General features: G+C 36.3%; 1 protein-coding gene across 3 annotated transcripts in view; it reads left to right on the top strand.

The window, feature by feature from the left end:
- The window catches only part of GMPS (guanine monophosphate synthase), a 79098-nt gene that overhangs the window by 19281 nt on the left and 38046 nt on the right, over nucleotides 1-21771 (top strand). For all 3 annotated transcript variants that reach the window (XM_019440202.2, XM_019440196.2, XM_019440206.2), the window contains exons 2-5: nucleotides 5629-5810; nucleotides 9298-9412; nucleotides 16385-16482; nucleotides 20322-20425. In XM_019440202.2, the coding sequence (XP_019295747.1) occupies nucleotides 5629-5810; nucleotides 9298-9412; nucleotides 16385-16482; nucleotides 20322-20425 (499 nt within the window). The remainder of the gene's footprint in view (nucleotides 1-5628; nucleotides 5811-9297; nucleotides 9413-16384; nucleotides 16483-20321; nucleotides 20426-21771) is intronic.

The raw sequence follows: 21771 nt of genomic DNA, 5'->3' as shown, positions 1-21771 counted from the left end.
GTGTTGAGATTGGTCATTCTGGTTTCAAAGTCTAATTTTGGGTCGTGTTCTTTTATGCCTTGTATACTTTTCTTAATATTTTTTAGTTCATTTAGGGGTGCCTGGGTAACTCAGTCAGTTAAGCTTCCAACTTTGGCTCAGGTCATGATCTCATGGTTTGTGAGTTCAAGCCCGGCGTCGGCCTTTCTCCTGTCAGGGCGGAGCCCGCCTCAGATCATCTGTCTGTCTGTCTCTCTCTTTCTGCCCCTCCCCCACTCTCTTCTTTCTTTCTCTCTCAAAAGTTAACAAACATTTTTTAAAAATTAAAATGGTACTTTCCAGTTTTGATCTGTTTCTCTTTTCAGCTTGCTCTTGTAGGGATGTTGTTTTATTCCTTACTCTCTTTTTTACTTTTAGTAATTTTGTATGGGATTTGACTTGTGTAATTTCTGTTTCTCTTTTATATGAATTTAATTTTCCTGAGTTTTTAGATGGAATCTTGGTTCATAAAACTTTCGTAACTTTAGGGGCGCCTGAGTGGCTCAGTCGGTTAAGCGTCCGACTTCAGCTCAGGTCACGATCTCACGGTCCGTGAGTTGGAGCCCCGCGTCGCGCTCTGGGCTGATGGCTCAGAGCCTGGAGCCTGCTTCCGATTCTGTGTCTTCCTCTCTCTCTGCCCCTCCCCCGTTCATGCTCTGTCTGTCTCAAAAATAAATAAACGTTAAAAAAAAAAATAAAAAAAAAAACTTTCGTAACTTTATAGGGCTCTTTCTTCTGTTAAAATTATGGCAGATTGTTTTCTCAGGATTCCTTGCTCTGATCCTCCCCGCCCGCTCCCCCCCCCCCCCCCCCCCCCCCCCCCCCGTAGTTTGGCCCTTCTGTTTTCCGTCCTTGTCCTTGTCCTTGTCCTCGTCCTTGTCCTTGTCCTCGTCCTGCTTAATTTTGATTCTGCTCCCAGCAGTTGCTCCTCATTTGTGAGCCTTGTCCTACAAGGGAGCCCTGGCCCATTAGTTTATAAGGTTCATGGATATTAAATTCCTTCCACCCGTTTAAGCCTTACCTTGGGTCTCCTACTACCCATGCACTATTGGATGGAGTTCTCACACCTCCCAGTGCAGCTGCTGTTCTTGAATTGGCCTGTGCTTTCTAACTAGTATCTGTTGATTGTTTTTGGAATTGTCCTATTCTCAAGTTCTTCACTGAAGCTAGGTTGTTTCCCACATAAATGTTTAACACCAGAGTTTATGACTATTGTAGTTTGTTCCCACAAGCTTGTATTTTGGGATTCTTGGGAGAATATCTTGTCATTTACTGTTTCGTTTTGCTATCTAGTTGTTCAGTGATACGTGGGAATTCAGGAAGATACAAAAATGATACCATCTCTACCTTATGAGAATCTCTAGATTCTTTTGTCTTATTGTTAAATTAGGGCACTGATATGATTTGTTTTTTCCCTTAGTATTATTGATGTTTTAAAAAATGTCATCATGATAAGATAAAATGATAGACATCAGGTGAGTTGAGAGGGGTGTTAACCTTTCAGGCTTTTGTATTTACTTAATAGATTTTACAAATAGGTATAATAAAGTTCTCTGTTGTGTAGTGTTGAATTTCATTTGTCTCTACTATTGATGTGACAACTTTTCTCATTAGGGTCCTTTTTCTAATCTGTTAAGTTTGGAAGTTTAATTATCAAACTTTACAACTCTGTGTGAAGTAACAGTAAATAGAGTCAAGGTTTTGAGGGAAAGGAACTTTTGCTTTCATTACTGGTGATCTTTTTGCTTTTCCCTGAGTTGTTGAAGATTTGTGCTGGATATAGGCACGTTGATAGCCGAGGTAGAAATGAGGCATGGATTCAATATTTCCTCCAATGACCTCTGATGTCGTGTGATTAAACATTTTCAAAAGTTGATGAGGAAACAGTGTACATTTTTCTTTTAAATTAGTTGATTTAAAGAAGTACAGATAGTCCTCACTGTATAATAGTAAAACGACCATAAAAATGATTGTGCAAACTGAAATCATGCAAAGCAATTTTAATCAATGGGAAGATTACAGTGGTTTTATGACCTTTAAAATCTTTTGTCAAAACATTAATTTTACGTTAATTATAGAAGTATAGAGAAATAAAATACTGAAACTGCCCTTTAAAATAACTTAAAGCATTAGACACAGTGAGACTTATGTTTTCTTTGTAAAATACTGATTAAGAGTAGTTTAAATATTGCTTCTTTTTGCATCTTTTCTGTGCCTTGATGGCTTTTGACATTTTATCCTTTACACTTTGAAATGTCATGAAGTATCTCCAAGAGTTTCTTTAATGTGAAGTATTTTCCTTGGGTCGCTTTCTCTGGTACATTGTCATCCTTTTCAACATAGTCACTTTCCTCATTGATGGTGGTAAGTTTACCTTCACCAAGTTCTTCTGGCTGCACATCTAGCCAAGAGGCACACAAACCACAGCAGTGTCAACAGCGTCATGGCCAGCAATTTCTTCCACAGCTTCATTTACACTGGATTCATATTTCACTTCTAGTGTCACTTTTCATTTCTTTGCTGCACTTTCTTTCTTTTTTTTTTTTTTTTTAAACATTTATTTATTTATTTTGAGGGGGGAGGAAGGGCAGAGAGAGAAGGAGAGAAGAAAGAGAGAATCCAAGCAGGCTCTGCACTGCCAGCGTGGAGCCTGATGCAGGGCTTGAACCCATGAACTGTGAGGTCATGATCTGAGCTGAAACCAAAAATCGGACGCTTACCTGACTGGGCCACCCAGGTGCCCCTGCTGCACTTTCATCTTTATTGGTCAGTCCCCTCTTTGGATTTTCCATAGGAGTAAAATGTTACGTGGATTTATCACTGGGCAACAAGGAGGTAACACAGCTGTACTCTAGCTTTTTTGTTTTGCAGTGACCAGTTGCCAATAAACTTTGAAAGAAAGGATGTTATCAGTCACTCGTCATAATGTTTGTTATTTATGTGAAAATTTGTGGATTGAAGAGCTGGTAACGAAGTTTGTACTTTGTGTAATTACAGTTAATATATGGTAACTGAAATTTGAGCCATGTTGTGGCTCAGACTGGTGTTAGTTAACTGAACTTTGATACAAACAGTGGTGACTGAAATTTGTGCATGTCAGAATCATGCAAAGCGAGAACTCTGCCTGCAGTGTAAAAAAACAGGTTAGTACTTGGATTTGGTAAAAAATTATGACCATGATAAAGGGACTGAAATCTGAGAAATTTACACAATAACCAAGCGGTCATTCAAAAACACTTTCTATTCTTGACAAAATTAGGTAGAGAGGGGGAGAGAGGATCTGAAGTGGACTCTGTGCTGACAGCATGTGTTCCACTGCGGGGCTCAAACTCACAAACTGTGAGATCATGACCTCAGCCGAAGTTGGATGCTGAGCCAACTGAACCACCCAGGCGCCCCAATTGAGACTAAGGAATTTTAGACAAATAATTAAAAAAATTTTTTTTACATGTTTGTTTATATTTGATAGAGGGAGAAGAGAGAGAGAGAGGGAAAGAGAGCGTGAGCGTGTGCAAGCATGAGTGGGGAGGGGCAGAGAGAGGCAGACTCACAGGACCTGCAGCCGGCTCTGTGCTGACGCAGTCAGCCCGTTTGGGGCTTGAACCCACAAACGGTGAGATCATGACCTGAGCTGAAGTCCAGCGCTCAACCAACTGAGCCACCCAGGCGCCCCATTAAGACAAATGCCTTAAAGAGTAGTGTGTATGCACCTCTGTGTGTATAGTCTTAAGGGCAAAGATCTAAAAGGAAAAAGTTTTAGCATTTCTTTCACTCTAGTATATTCTATAAACTTCTTCTTTCTGTGATCTGATTTTTCTACATTGTTCAGTATTCGTATGATTAAAATATTCATTGTTTTGATCTGAATAATCCTTTCTGGCCTGTGGTTTGGTCCTTCTCGCAAATCCTTTGTAGATGGCTGCGATTGTTGCTTTTTTCATTACTGCCACAGAAGTGTTTGTGAAGTTGTGAGGTGTGCATTTATTTTTTCACATAAATGGAGAGGGAAGAGGGATGGAAGGGGTTACAGAAGTGTCTGAAGGACTGGCTTTTGCTTTCTTATGTGCACATTTTACAACTGGAGGGGGAAAAACTCAGAAATGTTTATTATAAACCTTTAAAACGTACTGAAGAGTTACAAGGAAAGACAAATTTTATTATTTTTAAAGTTTATTTTTAAGAGAGCATGCAAGGGAGGGGCAGAGAGAGAGGAAGAGAGAGAGAACCCCAAGCAGGCTCTGCACTTTGAGCAGGGTGTGTTGTGGGGCTCGATCTCATGAACCATGAGATCATGAGCTGAGTTGAAATCAGAAGTTGGACCCTTAACCGACTCAGCCACCCAGGCACCACAGGAAAGAAAAATTTTAAATTACTTGTAGCTCATTACTCAGATACAACCTCTGTTAATATTTTTTGTATAAATCTGTCTATATTATGTCCATATGTCCTTTTTCATACATGCACATACATTCTTTTACATGGTAAAATATTTTAAAATGGGATTATATATGCTTCCTACAAGTGGGTTTCCAGAGTACAAACACTTTTTAAAGTTTTTTCTTATGTTAATATACAAAAACAGAATAGAGAATAGACTAAAATGAACACTGTGTACTTATCTTAACTTCAGTGATTTCAGTGCATAGGCAGTCTTGTTTCATCCATACCCACCTACTCCTGCGTTATTTGAAGCCAGTTCCTGGTAACTATTTCAGCATATATAGTTAAAAATTTTACATTTTGCCAAATTGCTTTCAAGAAAAGCGTTATCAACATATACTTGACGTAAGATTAAAAAATTAAAAAAAAATTTTAATGTTAAGGGTTAGATGCACATATATAGCATTTCCTCGGGTAATACAAAAATACTCTGATGAAGTGAGTTTGAGCATGCCGAACTCTGGCTGCAAACTTTGAGTTCCTCATCAGAAAATCCTTCATAGGAATGCTGTGACTGTTAGATAGGATGACCATATAATTATTTATTGTTCAAGCTAGGATGCTTTTGAGATTCAAAGGGGGAATTCTTAATAATAATGCCAGTGTAACAGGCATAAACCTGGACTGTATTTTGGCACAACTGTTGTAGGCCCACCCTATTAGATAATACACTTAATACTTTTATGCATAAAGTGATTGTATCAGGTAGTCAATAAATGGTAGCTTTTATTAAAGTGTTTATGTATGCCCATGTATGGATATGTATAAAGATCTTCCATTAAAAATTTTTTTAATGTTATATGAGAGAGAGAAAGTGTGTGTGTGTGTGTGTGTGTGTGTGTGTGTGTGTGTGAGCGCGGGGGAGAGGCAAAAGTGCAGGAGACAGAATCTGAAGCAGGCTCCAGGCTCTGAGCTGTCAGTGCAGAGCCCAGTGTGGAGCTTGATTGAACTCAAGAACCGTGAGATGACCTGAGCCAAAGTTGGACATTTAACCGACTGAGCCACTCAGGCGACCTGAAAAATCTTCCCTTTGAAAGAAGTGCTTTGAATTGGCAACTCAAAGTCCTAAGTTTTTTGTTTCTGTGTGTTTTTGGAGCTGATAGTAACCACTATTTTTTAAAATAGCTCTACTTTTCATAATTAAGCAGACATTTGTCTTAATATTTGCAGCTGGAGAATGCTGGAGGAGACCTTAAGGATGGCTGCCACCACTATGAAGGAGCTGTTGTCATTCTGGATGCTGGTGCCCAGTATGGGAAAGTCATAGACCGAAGAGTACGAGAACTGTTCGTGCAGTCGGAAATCTTCCCCTTGGAAACACCAGCATTTGCTATAAAAGAGCAAGGATTCCGGTAGACTTTTCACTTATGTTTTCTAAGGAGATTGAGCTTAGATTGTAGGAGATTTTTATAAATTTGCTTGGACAGTGAATTTTTTAAATGACTATAAGACATGCAGTGGTTTTACAAGAAATTTTCCATGGTTCTGATTTAAAAAAAAGGAAATTTTATTTTTTGAAAAACCATATTCGTAGTTTATTTTATTTTTACTTATTTTTAATGTTTATTTTTGAGAGAGAGAGAGAGACAGTGCATAGGTAGGGGAGGGACAGACAGAAGGGGACAGAGGATCTGAAGCTGGCTGTGTGTTGACAGCAGAGAGCCTGATAAGGGGCTCAGACTCACACACCATGAGATCATGACCTGATACAAAGTTGGATGCTTTACCGACTAAGCCACCTAGACATCCCAATTTGGTTTTTTTTGTTTGTTTGTTTGTTTTTCAATTAAAAAGATCGACTTAATTTTAGTTGCACCGTTACAAGAACCTTTCATTTGAATATTTTATATTTTATAGGATTTTGGGGTCATACTTGAATTTGGCTAATATGGTCATTCTTTCATTCATCCCAGAGCATTTGATCAAAGGAATGTATACAGTGGCTAGAATACCTAAATGAGAAGAATTCTGTGTCCAGTGAGTCTCTTTTGCTTCCTATCCCAAGAGACTAAGTTTCTAAAATATGAAGATTTCTCAAGTCTAATATAAGGTCTAATTCAACAGCTTACATGCTCAGAACTAGTCAAAATGACAGCCAACTTCTATGTAGTCTCTTCCTTTAACAATTTCTGGTTAATGTGATGCCTTTTCTCATGTAATTAATGTTTTTTCCTTACTAAGAGTGTTGCCAGAAGCAAGCACCTGCCATTTGTAACCTTAATAGGCTCTTAAACATTAATGCTATGTTTCCTCCAAATACAAGATGTTTAATTTTTCTTAAAAACAGAATTTTTTTTCCATTAGAGAAATGTTTAACTTTTAAAGACTTCATAGATGTGTTTATCCTGTGAGTCTTGTTTCTGAAATAGAGTGGATTGGACATCAGAAAAGACAGGTTTAAATTTAACTCTGTACTAGTCTTAGAATACAGTTAAAAACAGTTTTGTCTTTTAAACTGTAGAATTTTTAGAGTAAGAAGAGACCCTTGAGTTTATCTAATGCAATTGTCTCTGTTTGCCAGTGAGAACCAGTTTTAGGGAATCAAAAAATGGTGCGAGAATTCTGAATTCCTTCTGTCATATCTAAGCTCCTTCATTCCCCTCACCCAAACAAAGAAACACTCTCCAGCAAACTAACCTAGGCTGAATATTTAAGAATAGGGTAGCCAAATACTTGGCACTAGAATGCTAACTGTTTTTCCTGCCCTCTCCCACCATCATAAACAATTCCTAGGTCTTGCTTGTGTCTAGAGGTTCTTTCTGTATAGGAGTATAGGAACTCTAGCACTGTGGCTTTGATTACTATAATCCTTTCTGCTGAGAGATCTATTTGATCACCCTTTTCGTAAAATATTAGTATTATGACAGGAAAGACCTCTTAACCTTGTTTTCGGAAGTTTGACCTGCTTGTTACATAAAATTGGTATCTGGAATGCCTTATGGCTTATTGGGTTTTGTAATTGCAAGTTAGTTTCAAAATAATTGCAGAGTAGAAATAGAAGACTCAGAATGAGTGATTAGCTCTTCTTGAGAGTTACTGAGATAAGAATTTTCATAATTGGCTTAAGTACTCCTTGAGTTTCATCCTTGACTAAGTCCATTACCTTTTCTTTTTAATAGTATTAAGAATCTTACAGTCCTGGGGCACCTGGGTGGCTCCTTCAGTTAAGTGGCCAACTTTGGCTCATGAGTTTGAGCCCTGTGCTGGGCTCTGTGCTGACAGCTCAGAGCCTGGAGCCTGATTGGGATCCTGTGTCTCCCTGTCTCTCTGCCCCTCCCCCACTAACACACTGTCTCGCTTTCTCTCAAAAATAAATAAACGTGAAAAAAAATTAAAAAAAAAAAAAAATCTTACAGTCCTGAGTTGTTTAGCAGATTATTGAAGGATGCTGGGCAGTCCCATGGTGGTTATGTTTTATAAAACTAAGTATAACATATTGCAGTTTTAGAGGTCTTGATTACTAAGTATATTTTATAGAATTCTAGCTTATGCATTAAAAAATTTTTTTTTTAATGCTTAGTTTTGAGAGAGAGAGAGAGAGATAGAATACAAGTAGGGAGGGGCAGAGAACAAGGGAGACACAGAATCTGAAGCAGACTCCAGGCTCTGAGCTGTCGGCATAGAGCCCAGTGCAGGGCTCTGTGAGTTCATGACAAAACTGAAGTCAGACCAAACCAGGAGTTCATGACCTTAGCCAAAGACGGATGCTTAACCGACCGAGTCACCCAAGTGCTCCTTTAGCAACTTCTTATACAATTAAATCTTTACTGGAGGTGCAGGTCTCTCTCTGATTCTGGTTATTTGTAGCCATGTGAGAGTGAAGGTCAGGTGCTGCCAGATTCCCCCCCCTTCCTAAAGAAAACCCAGAAATACAGATTTTTATGTAAAATTTTCAATATTAAAATGTTCTAAATTTTTGGAGTGAATTCTGAAGGCCAAATTGGATCTGTCAGTGGCCAGGTGAGAAGCATAGGCCTCAGTTTGCAGCCTTTTTCATAATAACAGTTCGACTCCCAAGTTAACCTATAGAATGCTCTGTAAATTGTAATATAGTGAAGTTATCATATTGACCTGAGAGAATGCCATGTGGGCAAAAGTCATATGTTAGTTCCTTTTCTTGGGTCTTAGGTAAAACTGTTGGGAATGTTGGACAGGTTTTCAGCCAACATAGGTTATTATTCATATTCTGTCATCCTTTGATGTATCTTGCTTTGAGTCATCTAGGGTCTTTCTGTGATGTGCTTTACTCCTTGGGTCCCAGAAGATCTGTATTTTCAATTTCTCCCTTTAGCATTTTCATTTAGTTCCTTCATGAATGAAGAAGACAAAACAAATTCATGCTAAATTTTCACAGATACAAATATTAGTATTTATGTATTTGAAGTTTGTACTTATTAACAAGTGAATGTTGAAATGATAGATTTTAACACATTGCAATAGAGTAAAAATGATTAAGCTGTGTAGGAGGCTGGATTTGCTATAATATACTGAAAACATAATATAATCCCTGAATCTGTATTGAGTCTCCCTCAGTGCTTCAAACGAGAGAAAATACAGACTTTGTACAACAGGGGGCGCCTGGGTGGCTCAGTTGGTTGAGCGTCTGAATTTGGCTCCGGTCATGATCCCAGGGTTGTGGGATCGAGCCTGTCATCAGGCTCTGCACTGAGCGTGGAGCCTGCTTGAGATTCTCTTTCTCCCTCTGCCTCTCTTGTCTGCTCATACACTTTCTCCCTCTCTCTCTCTCTCTCTCAAAAAAAAAAAAAAAAAAAAAGAGAAGAAAAGAAAAAAAATCAGCTGTCAGAGATTCTTCACTGACTCTCTTCCTTAAATCTACAGTGCTATTATCATCTCTGGAGGCCCTAATTCTGTGTATGCAGAAGATGCTCCCTGGTTTGATCCAGCAATATTCACGATTGGCAAGCCTGTTCTTGGAATTTGCTATGGCATGCAGGTACATTGGTGAATTTGCCTTAAGAATTGACTTAATTTTATCCTGTTTGTGACTCTTACTGTATTAGTATTTTCTGTCTTTAGAGTATGTAGGATATTTAGTTGTATGAGCTAATTTGTGCATATTACGAGGGTTTACAAATTGCTACAATAGCATGGCAGAATTGACCTGAGTGGAAATCTCTTTTCAGAAAAAAACAGCTGTATTACTGCATATAACATAACACGATCCATTAAAAAAATAAACTTAGACATTCAGATTTATGTGTTACAGAAATAGCACACAGAACTTCTATGTATTTTTACTCAATTTCCTTACTATTGACACTTTTAACCTTTGAGAGTAACTTGCACACATGATGTCTTGTTACTTGTTGTATTTTCTAAGGGCTAGGGCTCTCTTCTGTGTAACCACAGTACAAATAATAAAATCCGTAAGTTAACATTGATTCACTTGTGCATCTAATCCACAGAGTGAATTTACATTGCACTGTTTGTCTCATTAATGTCCCTTATAAGTCCTGGATCCAAACCAGGACCATATATATTTAGTTGTCATGTTTCTTATTATCAGACACCTTTACTTTGGAACCATTCCTCAGTCTTTTCCTTCTCTTTCGTGACCTTGACAGATTAAAAAAAAAAAAAAAAAGGATATTCCAGTTCTTTGTAGATGATGCTTCAATTTTGGTTTATTTGCTGTTTCTGCATTGTTAGATTTAGGTTATTACTTATTTATTTTCTTTGGCAGGAGTACCATAGAAGTGATGCTGTGCTCTTCTCAGAGTATCTAACTAGGAGGCACCCGATCGATATCTGTGTGTACCATGACAGACAATGTTAATTTTGATTATTTTGTTAAGATGGTGTCTGCCAAGTGTCTCCACTGTGTTATTAATATACACCTTGGAATTGTATCAAAAACAAGAATAAATAGGGACTGAGGTCTAGACATAAGCTATTCTTTTATGAATTAGGTGTTTAGAAATCTATTTTGGCTGCTTTGGTACTTCTTTGGTTACTTTATTTTTAGGTAGTATAGGTTTATTAGACTAGTAGAATGTGATTACTGACTAAGATGATGGGAAGATAATGAACCAGAACCTGCTAAAATCTCACTTAGCAAAGAATAATTTGTTTAATACGGTCTATTTACTGACGAGGTGGGAATAGAAATAAATTAAGAAAAGTTATCCTGGGGCACCTGGGTGGCTCAGTCGGTTGTGTCCAACTTCGGCTCAGGTCATGATATCATGGTTTGTGAGTTCGAGCTCCGCATCAGGCTCTGTGCTGACAGCTCGGAGCCTGGAGCTTGCTTTGGATTCTGTGTCTCCCTCTCTCTCTGCCCCTCCCCTGCTTGTGCTCTCTCAAAAATAAATAAATGTCAAAAAAAAATTTTTTTTTAAAGTTATCCCTAGTGGTTGTAAGCAACATGATTTTCTAAAGTGTGTCTTACTTAACCATGTCATCTGAAAATTGAGTTAGCTGGGAAAATATTCCCTGAGTAATAATTATTAATTGATATGTTACAGTATTTTGACTTTTCTAGTGTGAGAAACAAGATACTTTTTTGTTAAACTCAGAATTCTCTGCTATGATAAGAATAGCCAAATAAATATGATGACTAGATTCACTTGCTTGTGAATTGTCTTCATCTCTTTCCTTTTGCCCACCTTAAGCGGAAGGGAGGACAGGGTCGGAATACAAGTGGAATTAATCTAATTGTGAGAGTTAATCCATTGATTAACCAAATGGAATTGGTGTTAATTCAGATACTGCTTTTTACTTCCCCATGATACTCTGTTCCTCCCTAATTGATTATTGAGAACTGCCTATTAATTTTTGATTACTTGTATGCGTAGCTTAATAATTAAGACAATGTGTTCTTTCTCCCAGTGACCGAGTTGTTTTAAGTTTTTGGATTGAAGATAATTTGAAATTTTAGTAAGTGGGCAAAACAGGGAGTCATTTTTTTTTTTTTAAACAATCTGATTGAAACCTTTATGCTTTAATATGAATATTGTACAGAAGGAGGCTGTTTAAAAGGTAGAAAGTGAGCAGACCAGTATATTCTCTTTTAGCTATCTCTGGAGTATTCGGCAAAGTAAAAAAAAAATATAAATCAATGTTCACAAAATAAAAAAATATAAATCAGTGTGAATATATTCTAACTTGGATATAAATTAAAAAATAAATTATTAAAAAATGTGAATGTTTCATTATGTCTATGCTTGATACAAGAGCAGAATATTAGGAATCATCGGTCTGTTAAACAGCTTTACCAGATTTCATTTCTTGCTAATTGTTGTTACAGTTTTCCACTTTGATTTAGAGGAAATACTGATCACTACAAATATGTGACATACAGAGTCCAAAGGCTATAATAGATATTTTCTTCTCTATGCAACAAACATTTTCTAGTAAAAGGCTCTTTTTCCCGTTAATATTCTCTGAAATGTCAAGTGGTGATTATGAATTTCACTTGGTTAATAACTTATTTTTAGATTTTCTTATGTAATATTCTAATAAGTCCATTTTCTTAGAAGAGCCTGCATCTTGATTTAGTTGATATTTGGATGACTCTTTTTTTTAAATACATCTTCACTGTAGGATGTAATGTATTTACATCATTGATTTTCCATGCCAGAGTAGTCAGTATTAATCATACAGCACAACTTAAGTGTTTTTTAGTATATTGAGAGGTATTATAACATTCTGTAAGGAAGACTCTCATAGATACCTTTTTTCAGGACCCACTTACAGTGAAATACATGTGGAAAATGTTGCCTGAATTTAAGTGCTAGTGACTGTTTCTCCCTTATGCCAGTCCCTCATATAACTGTGAGGCCTAGTTTTTCTGTTATTCATTAAGGATCTTTATTGTAGCCAGAGCCAGGCCTGCTCAGGTTAAATGTGTACAACAATCTGCCTTTATGTCCTCTGAACTTACATAGTAGGACAGTGGAATAGGCTGATCTTGGTCTTTAGACAAAAATCGTCTTTCCATAAAATACTGGTATAGATGGCACATCTAGCTAATAAGCTGTCTATAAAGGACTGACTGATATTTCTTAATGGCTATTAGTTGGGTAAGTTTAGCACCAAAGGTCTCACTCTGGGATGTACTTTTGCCCCCAACAGCATTCTGAAATTTTAGTAATTTCACTATTTTATGTACCATCTTTTCCCATTCTTGAGACTCTCTTGTAGAGACTTTCTAATTGCTTTCTGGTAATTCTTTGCTTTAGAAGAAAAAAGTTAGTCCTGCTCGTTGCTCCACTTATTTCTATTACTCTCCACTCAGCATAAGAAATAGAATATTAGTACAACTTTTGAAACTCTCTTTATACTTTTCTCCATTCATGTTTTTTTCCTACGAGAGGCAGCACTTTTCCTGAATTTTATTATTCATTCTTTCTTTTCCTTACAGCTTTAGACATAAGCTTATATCCTTAAATAATGTTATTTAGGTTGCCCATTGATCTTTATATAAATGAAATTCTGCATGTTAATACATTTAATTGTAAGTGACTCATGTTCACTACTGAATTTTTTGTTTGAATAGCACAGATTAATTATACATTTCACTATTGGTATTGCTGGTCTTTTTCCAATTTTTTGCTATTACAGACAATACTGCCATGAATATTTTTGTACTTGTCTTTTGGCGTTCTGCATACTCTAACTTTTCTCTAGGGCAGCCACGAACTGAAATGCTGAATCTCAGCTTTACTAGTAATATTTCCCTCCAATTTACATTCCTGCAGCAGTATGTGAAAATTCCTTGTGCTCTATATTCCTGCCAAGCCTTAACATTGTCAGATTTCTTGTTTTATTTGCCAATCTGAAGAGGCATTAAATGGGATCACATTGTAGTCTTAATGTTCATTTTCCTTATTATTGTAAGATTTGTATGTTTATTTGCCAGTAGTGTCTGCTTTAGTATAGAAGCATGTTAATGATTTTTGCCCATTTTTCTATTACAGTGTCTTATTTTACTGTGTTTGTATATGATGGATACTAAACATTAGCCAAATACATATAGCAGATACCTTCTAGATTGTGACTTGCCTCTTCACTGTTGTAATTTCATTTGGTTTCTGTTTTTATTCTTTTTTTCTTTTTCTTTCTTTCCTTTTTTTTTTTTTTTTTTTTTTTGCATCCTGAGAAACATCTTTATTACAAGTGTTTGGTTTCTTTACACACTCCATGAGGTTTTGTCAAATTACTTCTATTAAAAGGGTGTATCCTTCCCTTTCTCTCTCCCAAACCTAACCCTTGTAAAACTGGCAAGATAAGAGCTGATCTGATTGGGGCAGTAGATCTGGAGTACTGCATGAGTTTCTTTTGAGGCATTTATGACAGTGGGGTTATGAGGAATCCATACTGAAAACCATTTCCTTAAGTCAGAATACTAAAACAAAAATTTAACAAGAAAACAAATTGTTTTATTATAGGTAAAGTTATCCCCCCTTCTCACAAACACAAGCTTAACTGATTGTCAGCTCTTTGCATTTTAACCTTAAGTAGTGTAGTCAGGAAGGGCACCCCCCCCCCCCAAGAAAAAAACCAAACAAACATGAAAGCTTTCTCAACAGGTAAGATAACTTCAAATTTTAGGGCAAGCCTTTGGCTTTGTAAAAGCATTTAATTTAGATTTTGTGAACTTTTAATTTGTGTTGAGTTTGAACAGCTTTAGTTTTCTTGATCATTCAGCTGTCTTTTAATTAAGAACGGCAAATTAAAGGAGGTAGAGGCGCACAAGGTTCACTGAGTATATGAAAGACAGCATTTTTCATTCAGCAAATTTTAATGACTGCTTTGGGCCACATGCTTTGGTAGGCCTCTGGGACTGTGAAGAAATCTGAAGACATGGGGGAGAGCACATGGTCTCATTGTTTTGGCAGTTACACTTGTTTGGCTGGAGTAGAGAAGTGGGGGTGGGGAAGAGAGGTGATACTAGACAGGGGGCATGTAATGAAAGCTTTTTGTGTAATATAAGTGACTTGGACTTTATCCTATAGACAGAGGGTCAGCAAACTGTGGCCTGCCTCCACATCTGGCCCATTGCCTCTTTTTGTATGACCTGCAAGCTAAGAATAGTTTCTGTGTTTTTATTTATTTTTTACTTTTATTTATGTGTTTATTTTAGCACGAGCCAGAGAGAGGGGCAGAATGAGAGAAAGAGAGCCTTAAGCAGGCTCCATGCTCAGCACAGAGCCCCAACCCCGGGGCCGATCTCATGACCCTGGGATCATGACCTGAGCTGAAATCAAGAGTTGGTTGCTCAGTCAACTGAGCCACCCTGGTGCCCCAGTTTTTATGGTTTCAAATACTTGGAATAAATTTTTTTAAACTGTGTGTGTGTGTGTGTTTTTTTAAATGTTTATTTATTTTGGGTGTGAGGGACAGAGAGAGAGTGGGAGAGAGAATCCCAAGCAGTCTCCATACTGTCAGCACAGAGCCCTACTTGCAGCTGTATCTCATGAACTGTGAGGTCATGACCTGAGCCAAAACTAAGAGTTGGATGCTTAACCGACTCAGCCACCCAGGTGTCCTGAAATAAAAATTTTTTTAGAGAATTACATTTTGTGATGTGAAAATTAAGTGAAATTCAAATTTCAGTGTCCATAAATAAGGTTTTATTGGAACATAGTCCTATCCATTTCTTTAAGTGTTGTCTGTGGACAATACTTGTCTGTAGCTTTCATGCTATGGCAAGAATTGCATGGTTGCTTCAGAGGCAGTAGGGCCTGCAAAGACCAAAATACCTACTCTTAACAGGAAAAGTTTACCAACCCTGCTGTAGATGGTAGAGAGCCATTGAAGAAATTAATCATGGACTAACACAATCATATTTATATTTTAGTAGCTGACATTGGTAGATCTCTAGAATATAGACTGGTTAGACTGTAGCAATGTTTCCTAAACTGTGTGGTAGTTAATGTACTGCAGAAAGTGTTTAATACCTGGGTTTTTAGTTAGGGAAATTTGGGCTAAATGGGTTAACAAGTTTTGTTTTGTTTTTTTCTCTCTTTTGGGCTTAACCCAAACCTTTATTGCAGGAAGTTTTATTTTGAATGTCTTCAGAGGAGAATGTAGAGGGCAGCATTTGCTGATGATTTTGAGGAATATTCCACTGTGCATTGTAAGAATGGACATTTATTTAGCCCTCTGCCTGCTTTTTTGTTGGGAGCTGGGTCAACCTGTAACCTGCATGGGTATGGCAGGTATCTTATGACACCTGTTGTGGAACAGACAAACCCAGATGAGTTGTAGTGGTTACCTCAATCAGAAATAATGATTGTAAAAATCTTTTGTGTATTTTTTTTTGGTGTTGGGGAGGAGTTGGGCAAATGTGAATGATAAATTAGAAGATTGATTGACACAAGGAGGGGCAGAATGAAGAGACTGTTTGAAATAAGAGTCTGTAGGTGTATGGGATTTGTACAAATGTATGTAATTGAAAGACCAGATATTCTTGCTTACGCTGTGTCCACACCATAGCCTTCTGCAGGCTTTCAGACTGTTCCTTTGGGGCCAAAGATTAAATCGCTTGGAGAAATTTATACCTGTCTAGTTTTAATACCACAGCTCTTCTATCATCTGCTCTTTTTCTAAGCTCAGAGTACCTTTTAAAATGCTTTTAAATTAAACTCAGATGTAAGTATTAAACCTCCATTTTAACAGATGAATTAAAGTACACTAAATGGAAAATCTGCCAGTATTTAATAGAAATTAACCTCAGGTCAGATATCTAATCTAGTTTTGTTTTATAACTATTCTTCTTAATAACTGTGCAATTTTATATGATAATACCAAGTTATCTATATTTATCTAAGTCTTTGATTTTTGGGGCACAAACATAGCAGATATTCTGAAAATAAGAAATATAAATTACTAAATTAGCATAATAAAATGGGTAATTTTCTTTTGACTTACATTAATGTCAATTTATTCTTTTTTTGAACAGATGATGAATAAGGTATTTGGAGGTACTGTGCACAAAAAAAGTGTTAGAGAAGATGGAGTCTTCAGTATTAGTGTGGACAACACATGCTCATTGTTCAGGTATTATAGATATTTTTAGATGAATAAGAATGGTTAGTAGAGTACCTGATTTAAAGTTGGGATTGTTACTCTTCAAAATTAGAGAATCTGTAATAATGAAATTAAGGCCATCCTAGTGGCCATCGGAGTAATTGTCATATTTGTTTTCCATTTGAGTGTCAGGATGGCAGAGGGTGGTGGGGAGGCTGATTAGGAATAGTGAAAGCCCTTATGACCTAATTTAAAAACACTTGTGCAGTCTTGGATTCCTGTTTGGAGTTGTGGACTGGGATGCTAACATTTATGGCTTTTCTTTTTTACTCTTTGGGGTACGATTTTAAACATTCGTGTGCCGGGTGTGGCAAATCGATAATGTTTTAAACTATCTTGCATCTGCCACGTGTGTTTGTATATCTCTTCCTTCATGTTTTTTGCTGGGTACTTAGCAAACAGCCAAATTGTTGGACTCATTGCTAAATACGTGTTATGTTTCCCTCCTCACTTTCTCTGTGTTGAGCGTAACTGTACCTAGTGTACTATCTTTTAATATAGTGAATGTATTAATTGATTTTGTTGCTAGGTGATAATAGATAAGGTGCTATAGCTCTAATCTATTTGAAGATAGGTGAATGAGCTATTCATAGCTTCCTAGAATCATTTATCTTCTGCTTGACTTAAAAAAAAAATGCTGTTTTCATTCAGTTTTCTAAAGAACCATAAACTTTCCTTTTTTGGGTTTTTCTGTGTTTTGGGTAAAGCTCATTTTGGTGGACTATTAATAGTGTTACTTTCTTGTGTTTTTTTTTTTTTTTTTTAAGTAATCTCTACACCCAATGTGGACTTCAAACTCATGACCCCAAAATCAAGAATTGCATGCTCCAAAGACTGAGCCAGCCAAGGGCCCCCCTCACTTAATTCATTTTGACTTAAGTTTCATTTTTATTTCTTTTTCTTTTCCTTTTTTTTTTTTTTTTTTTTAATATTATAAGTAATCTGTACACTGGACATGAAGCTCAAACTTAACTCTCAGATCAAGAGTTACATGCTCTACTGACTGAGCTAGTCAGGCGCCCCTTAAATTTCCTTTTTACTTTAAAACTACATTTCCCCCTTACTGCAGTAAATCTGTAAAGTGCAGGCTGATATCGATTGATACAGAGTTAACCTGTTTTTCTTTTTTTTTTGGTGAATCCAAGAAGTCTGTTTATTTATAATTTAAGTATAGTTGACACGATGTCACATTAGTTTCAAGGTACAATATAGTGATTAGACAAGTCTATCCATGATGTGGTTACTTTTTTTTTTTTTTTTTTTAATTTATTTTTGAGAGTCAGAGCATGAGTAGGGGAGGGTCAGAGAGAGAGGGAGACTTAGAATCCAAAGCAGGCTCCAGGCTCAAACTCAAACTCAAACTCAAACTCAGGAGCCATGAGATCATGACCTGAGCTGAAGTCAGTTGCTCAATCAACTGAGCCACTTATGTTCCCCTTATTATCATTTCTTTTAACTGCTAATTATTTTTAGTTACGGGTTTGTTATAAGGTTCTTTTTTTTTTTTTTGAATTTGAATTAGTTAACATTTAGTGTAGTAATGGTTTCAGGAATAGAACCCAGTGATTCATCACTTACGTATAATACCCATTGCTTGTCACAAGTACCCTCCTTACTTCCCATCATCCATTTAGCCCATCCTACTACTCACCTCCCCTCCGGTGACCCTCAATTTGTTCTCTGTATTTAAGAGTCTCTTGGGTTTGCCTCCCTCTCTGTTTTTATCTTGTTTTATTTTTACTTCTCTTCCCCTATGGTCATGTTTTGTTTCTTAAATTCCACATATGAGTGAAATCATACAATATTTATTTTTCTCTGACTTATTTCACTTAGCATAATACACTCTAGTTCCATCCATGTTGTTGCAAATGGCAGGATTTCATTCTTTTTGATCATACTGTGTGTAAGGTTCTTAAAGGCTCCATTGACTTGTGCCTAAATTAATTCTTAATGAATAGTTTTCTCCAAATTGGACAGATCAGAAATTTTAAAATCCAACTTATTTTTATCTGAAATAGAGACATAACCCCAGTTGATACACAAAACAGGCTGTGGCTATCTCCTCTTTAATTTTGAGGAAGAGCAAAAATAAGTGTATCTGTTCAAAGATTATCATTTTTCAAAACAGCCAAATGGCTCAAAATAATTTTATGAACTTAAGCTATTCATTACCAAAATACATTTGAAATCCAGTGCTTATCCATTTCATAATGGAGAGGTTGTTTACATTCATCTGTATCCCAAGTGACTAGTCTTGAGAACCATTTTAGGAGTCATGGTGGTATATGATACTGCAAGAGGTTTTTTTAAATCTAAAGATCTGGTTAAAATTTAAAGTTTTTCTGTCTTCTAATTCTACAATTCTGGGACTCCCCTTCATTAATCCTAAACAACAATGGTGACAGCAGTTAGTAAACCCAAAACATCGTTTTGGCTTTAATATACTTTTATCTTCTTGCTTTATTTTTAATTAATTTTTTTTAACTTCTTAATATTCAGACCTCTTCCAGATTTTCTCATAATATAAAAAATGTCTTTTTATAGTTGATTTGTCTGAATCAGGGTCAGAGAAAGTCCATGCGTTGCATTTGATAAATGTTACTGACAATTTCTTTAATCCATGCCTTTGTTTGGCGTGAGAAGTAGAGATACACATTGCTACCCGGTTGTCTTTGTTTCTAGGCCTTTTCAGTGAACAAAGTTAGTCAAAATGTATTCTTTTAGAAAAAACAAAATCAGTGTACATTCTTATTTCCAATTAAAATGAATGTTTATAGGGTTTTTATCTAATTCCTTTGATTTTGCATCTGCTTACTGTGAGGCTAAAAATCTGAATTCCTAATTATATTAATTATTTAATATTTATTTTACCCTGTGATATGTATGTATTTATACTCTCTAGCTGCAAAATAACACTACCAGTATTAGTACTATCACTTTTTGATAGAAAACTACTGAATATTTAGTTCTCTGAAATGCCTTTTGTTCTTAAGATAGTTCCTAATAGGTAAAATTTTGAAATTAGTATTTTGTAGCTTCTTGAAATTATTTTTTATGTGTGTGGTTATACCACCAACTTTATTTTTTCAGTTTTTAAATTTTACAGATTGACTTTTTTTACGTTTATTTTTTTGAGAGATAGAAAACAAGCAAGTGAGGGGCAGAGAGAGAGGGAGATGCAGAATCCGAAGCAAGTTCCAGGCTCTGAGCTGTCAGCACAGAGCTGGATGAGGGGCTCGAACCCATGAACCATGAGATCATGACCTGAGCTGAAGTAAGACACTTAACCCACTGAACCACCCAGACGCCCCAACAGATTGCCTTTTTTGGTATTTAATGCTCTCATTGACTTTTTTTTTTTTTAAATGATGCATAGAATAAATTTAAATTCCAGCAGAGTTGCACTGTTACATGTTTCTAAATTTTTTGATTTACATGTACGGTGAGCTAGTATTTCTAAAGGGAAAAAACAAACTTTAGTGATAAGATGAGTAAGTTCTCGGGATCTAATGTTCAGGGATGATGACTACAGTTAACACAGTATTGTATACTTGAAAGTTGCTAAGAGAGTAGATCTTAAATAGATGAAAAAAATGGTACCTATGCTAAATGATATGTGTTAACTAACCTTATTGTGGTAATTATTTCATAATACATGTGTATATCAGATCATCAGGTTGTATTATCTTTAACTTACACAATGTTATATGTCAATTACATTTCAATAAAGCTGGAAAATAAAGCATAAGGTCTCATTGATCATGTCTCTAAGATATTTGTATGTTGTGTTTTATTTTTTGTATGTTTAGGGGCCTTCAGAAGGAAGAAATTGTTTTGCTTACCCACGGAGATAGTGTAGACAAAGTAGCTGATGGATTCAAGGTTGTGGCACGTTCTGGGAACATTGTGGCAGGTGAAAATTTTTAAACCTTTGCAGATCTCATTTCAAAAAACCTTATCTGAAAAGTCTAAAAATATGTTTCTGTATGAGGTACTCAAAAAGATTTTTTTAAGAGTTATTGTACATGTCATAAAATTGACCATTAATTTATGAAGGGAATTCAATATTAGATTATTTAAAGTTACTTACTGGTTTGCTCTGAAATACTTAAAAAAAATGTTCGTTAATTCATTCATTTTTTAAAATTAATTAATTTATAGAATTTACTTATTGTTTACATCCAAGTTAGCATATAGTGCAACAATGATTTCAGGAGTAGATTCCTTAATGCCACTTACCCATTTAGCCCATCTCCCCTCCCACAACCCTTCCAGTAACCCTCTGTTCTCTATATTTAAGAGTCTCTTCTGTTTTGTCCCCCTCCCTGTTTTTATATTATTTTTGCTTTCCTTCCCTTATGTTCATCTGTTTAGTATCTTAAATTCCTCATATGAGTGAAGTCATGTGATATTTGTCTTTCTCTAATTTCGCTTAACATAATACCCTCCAGTTCCATCCATGTAGTTGCAAATGGCAAGATTTCATTTTTTTGATTGCCGTGTAATACTCTGTTGTGTGTGTGTGTATACTACATCTTCTTTATCCATTCATCTGTTGATGAACATTTGGACTCTTTCTGTACTTTGGCTATTGTTGATAGTGCTGCTATAAACAGTGGGGTGCATGTGCCCCTTTGAAACAGCACACCTGTATCCCTTGGATAAATACCTAGTAGTGCAATTGCTGGGTCATAGGGTAGTTCTATTTTTAATTTTTTGAGGAACCTCCATGCTCTTTTCCAGAGTGGCTACACCAGTTTGCGTTCCCACCAGCAGCGCAAGAGATCTTCTCTCTCCGCATCCTTACCAACATCTGTTGTTGCCTGAGTTGTTAATGTTAGCCATTCTAACCAGTGTGAGGTGGTATCTCATTGTGGTTTTGATTTGTATTTCCCTGATGATGAGATGTTGAGCATTTTTTCATGTGTCGGGTAGCCTTCTGGATGTCTTCTTTGGAGAAGTGTCTATTCCTGTCTTTTGCCCATTTCTTCACTGGATTATTTGTTTTTTGGTGTTAATAAAAAATGTTCATTCTAATAAAAGTTCTCCAGATGCAAGATACTGCTTTTAGAGCTCAGGAAAAATTGGAGAATGGTCTGTTTTTCTGTTGTGCCTTATTCATAATTGGGTTTTTAAATGCCTTCCTTAGGTGTACATGGACATTTGCAAAACATCAGACTAAGCACTCAGGACATTTCTCTGAGCCAGGATTGGTAAACTGTGTTCTATAGTCTGTTTCTGTATGTTCAGGACCTAAAA

This window comes from Panthera pardus, unplaced genomic scaffold, assembly GCF_024362965.1.
Source record: "Panthera pardus isolate Hobbes unplaced genomic scaffold, ASM2436296v1 HiC_scaffold_16, whole genome shotgun sequence".
Lineage (NCBI taxonomy): Eukaryota > Metazoa > Chordata > Mammalia > Carnivora > Felidae > Panthera > Panthera pardus.
The sequence above is the reverse complement of the archived record's forward strand: the minus strand, read 5'-3'. Positions and strand labels throughout refer to the sequence as shown.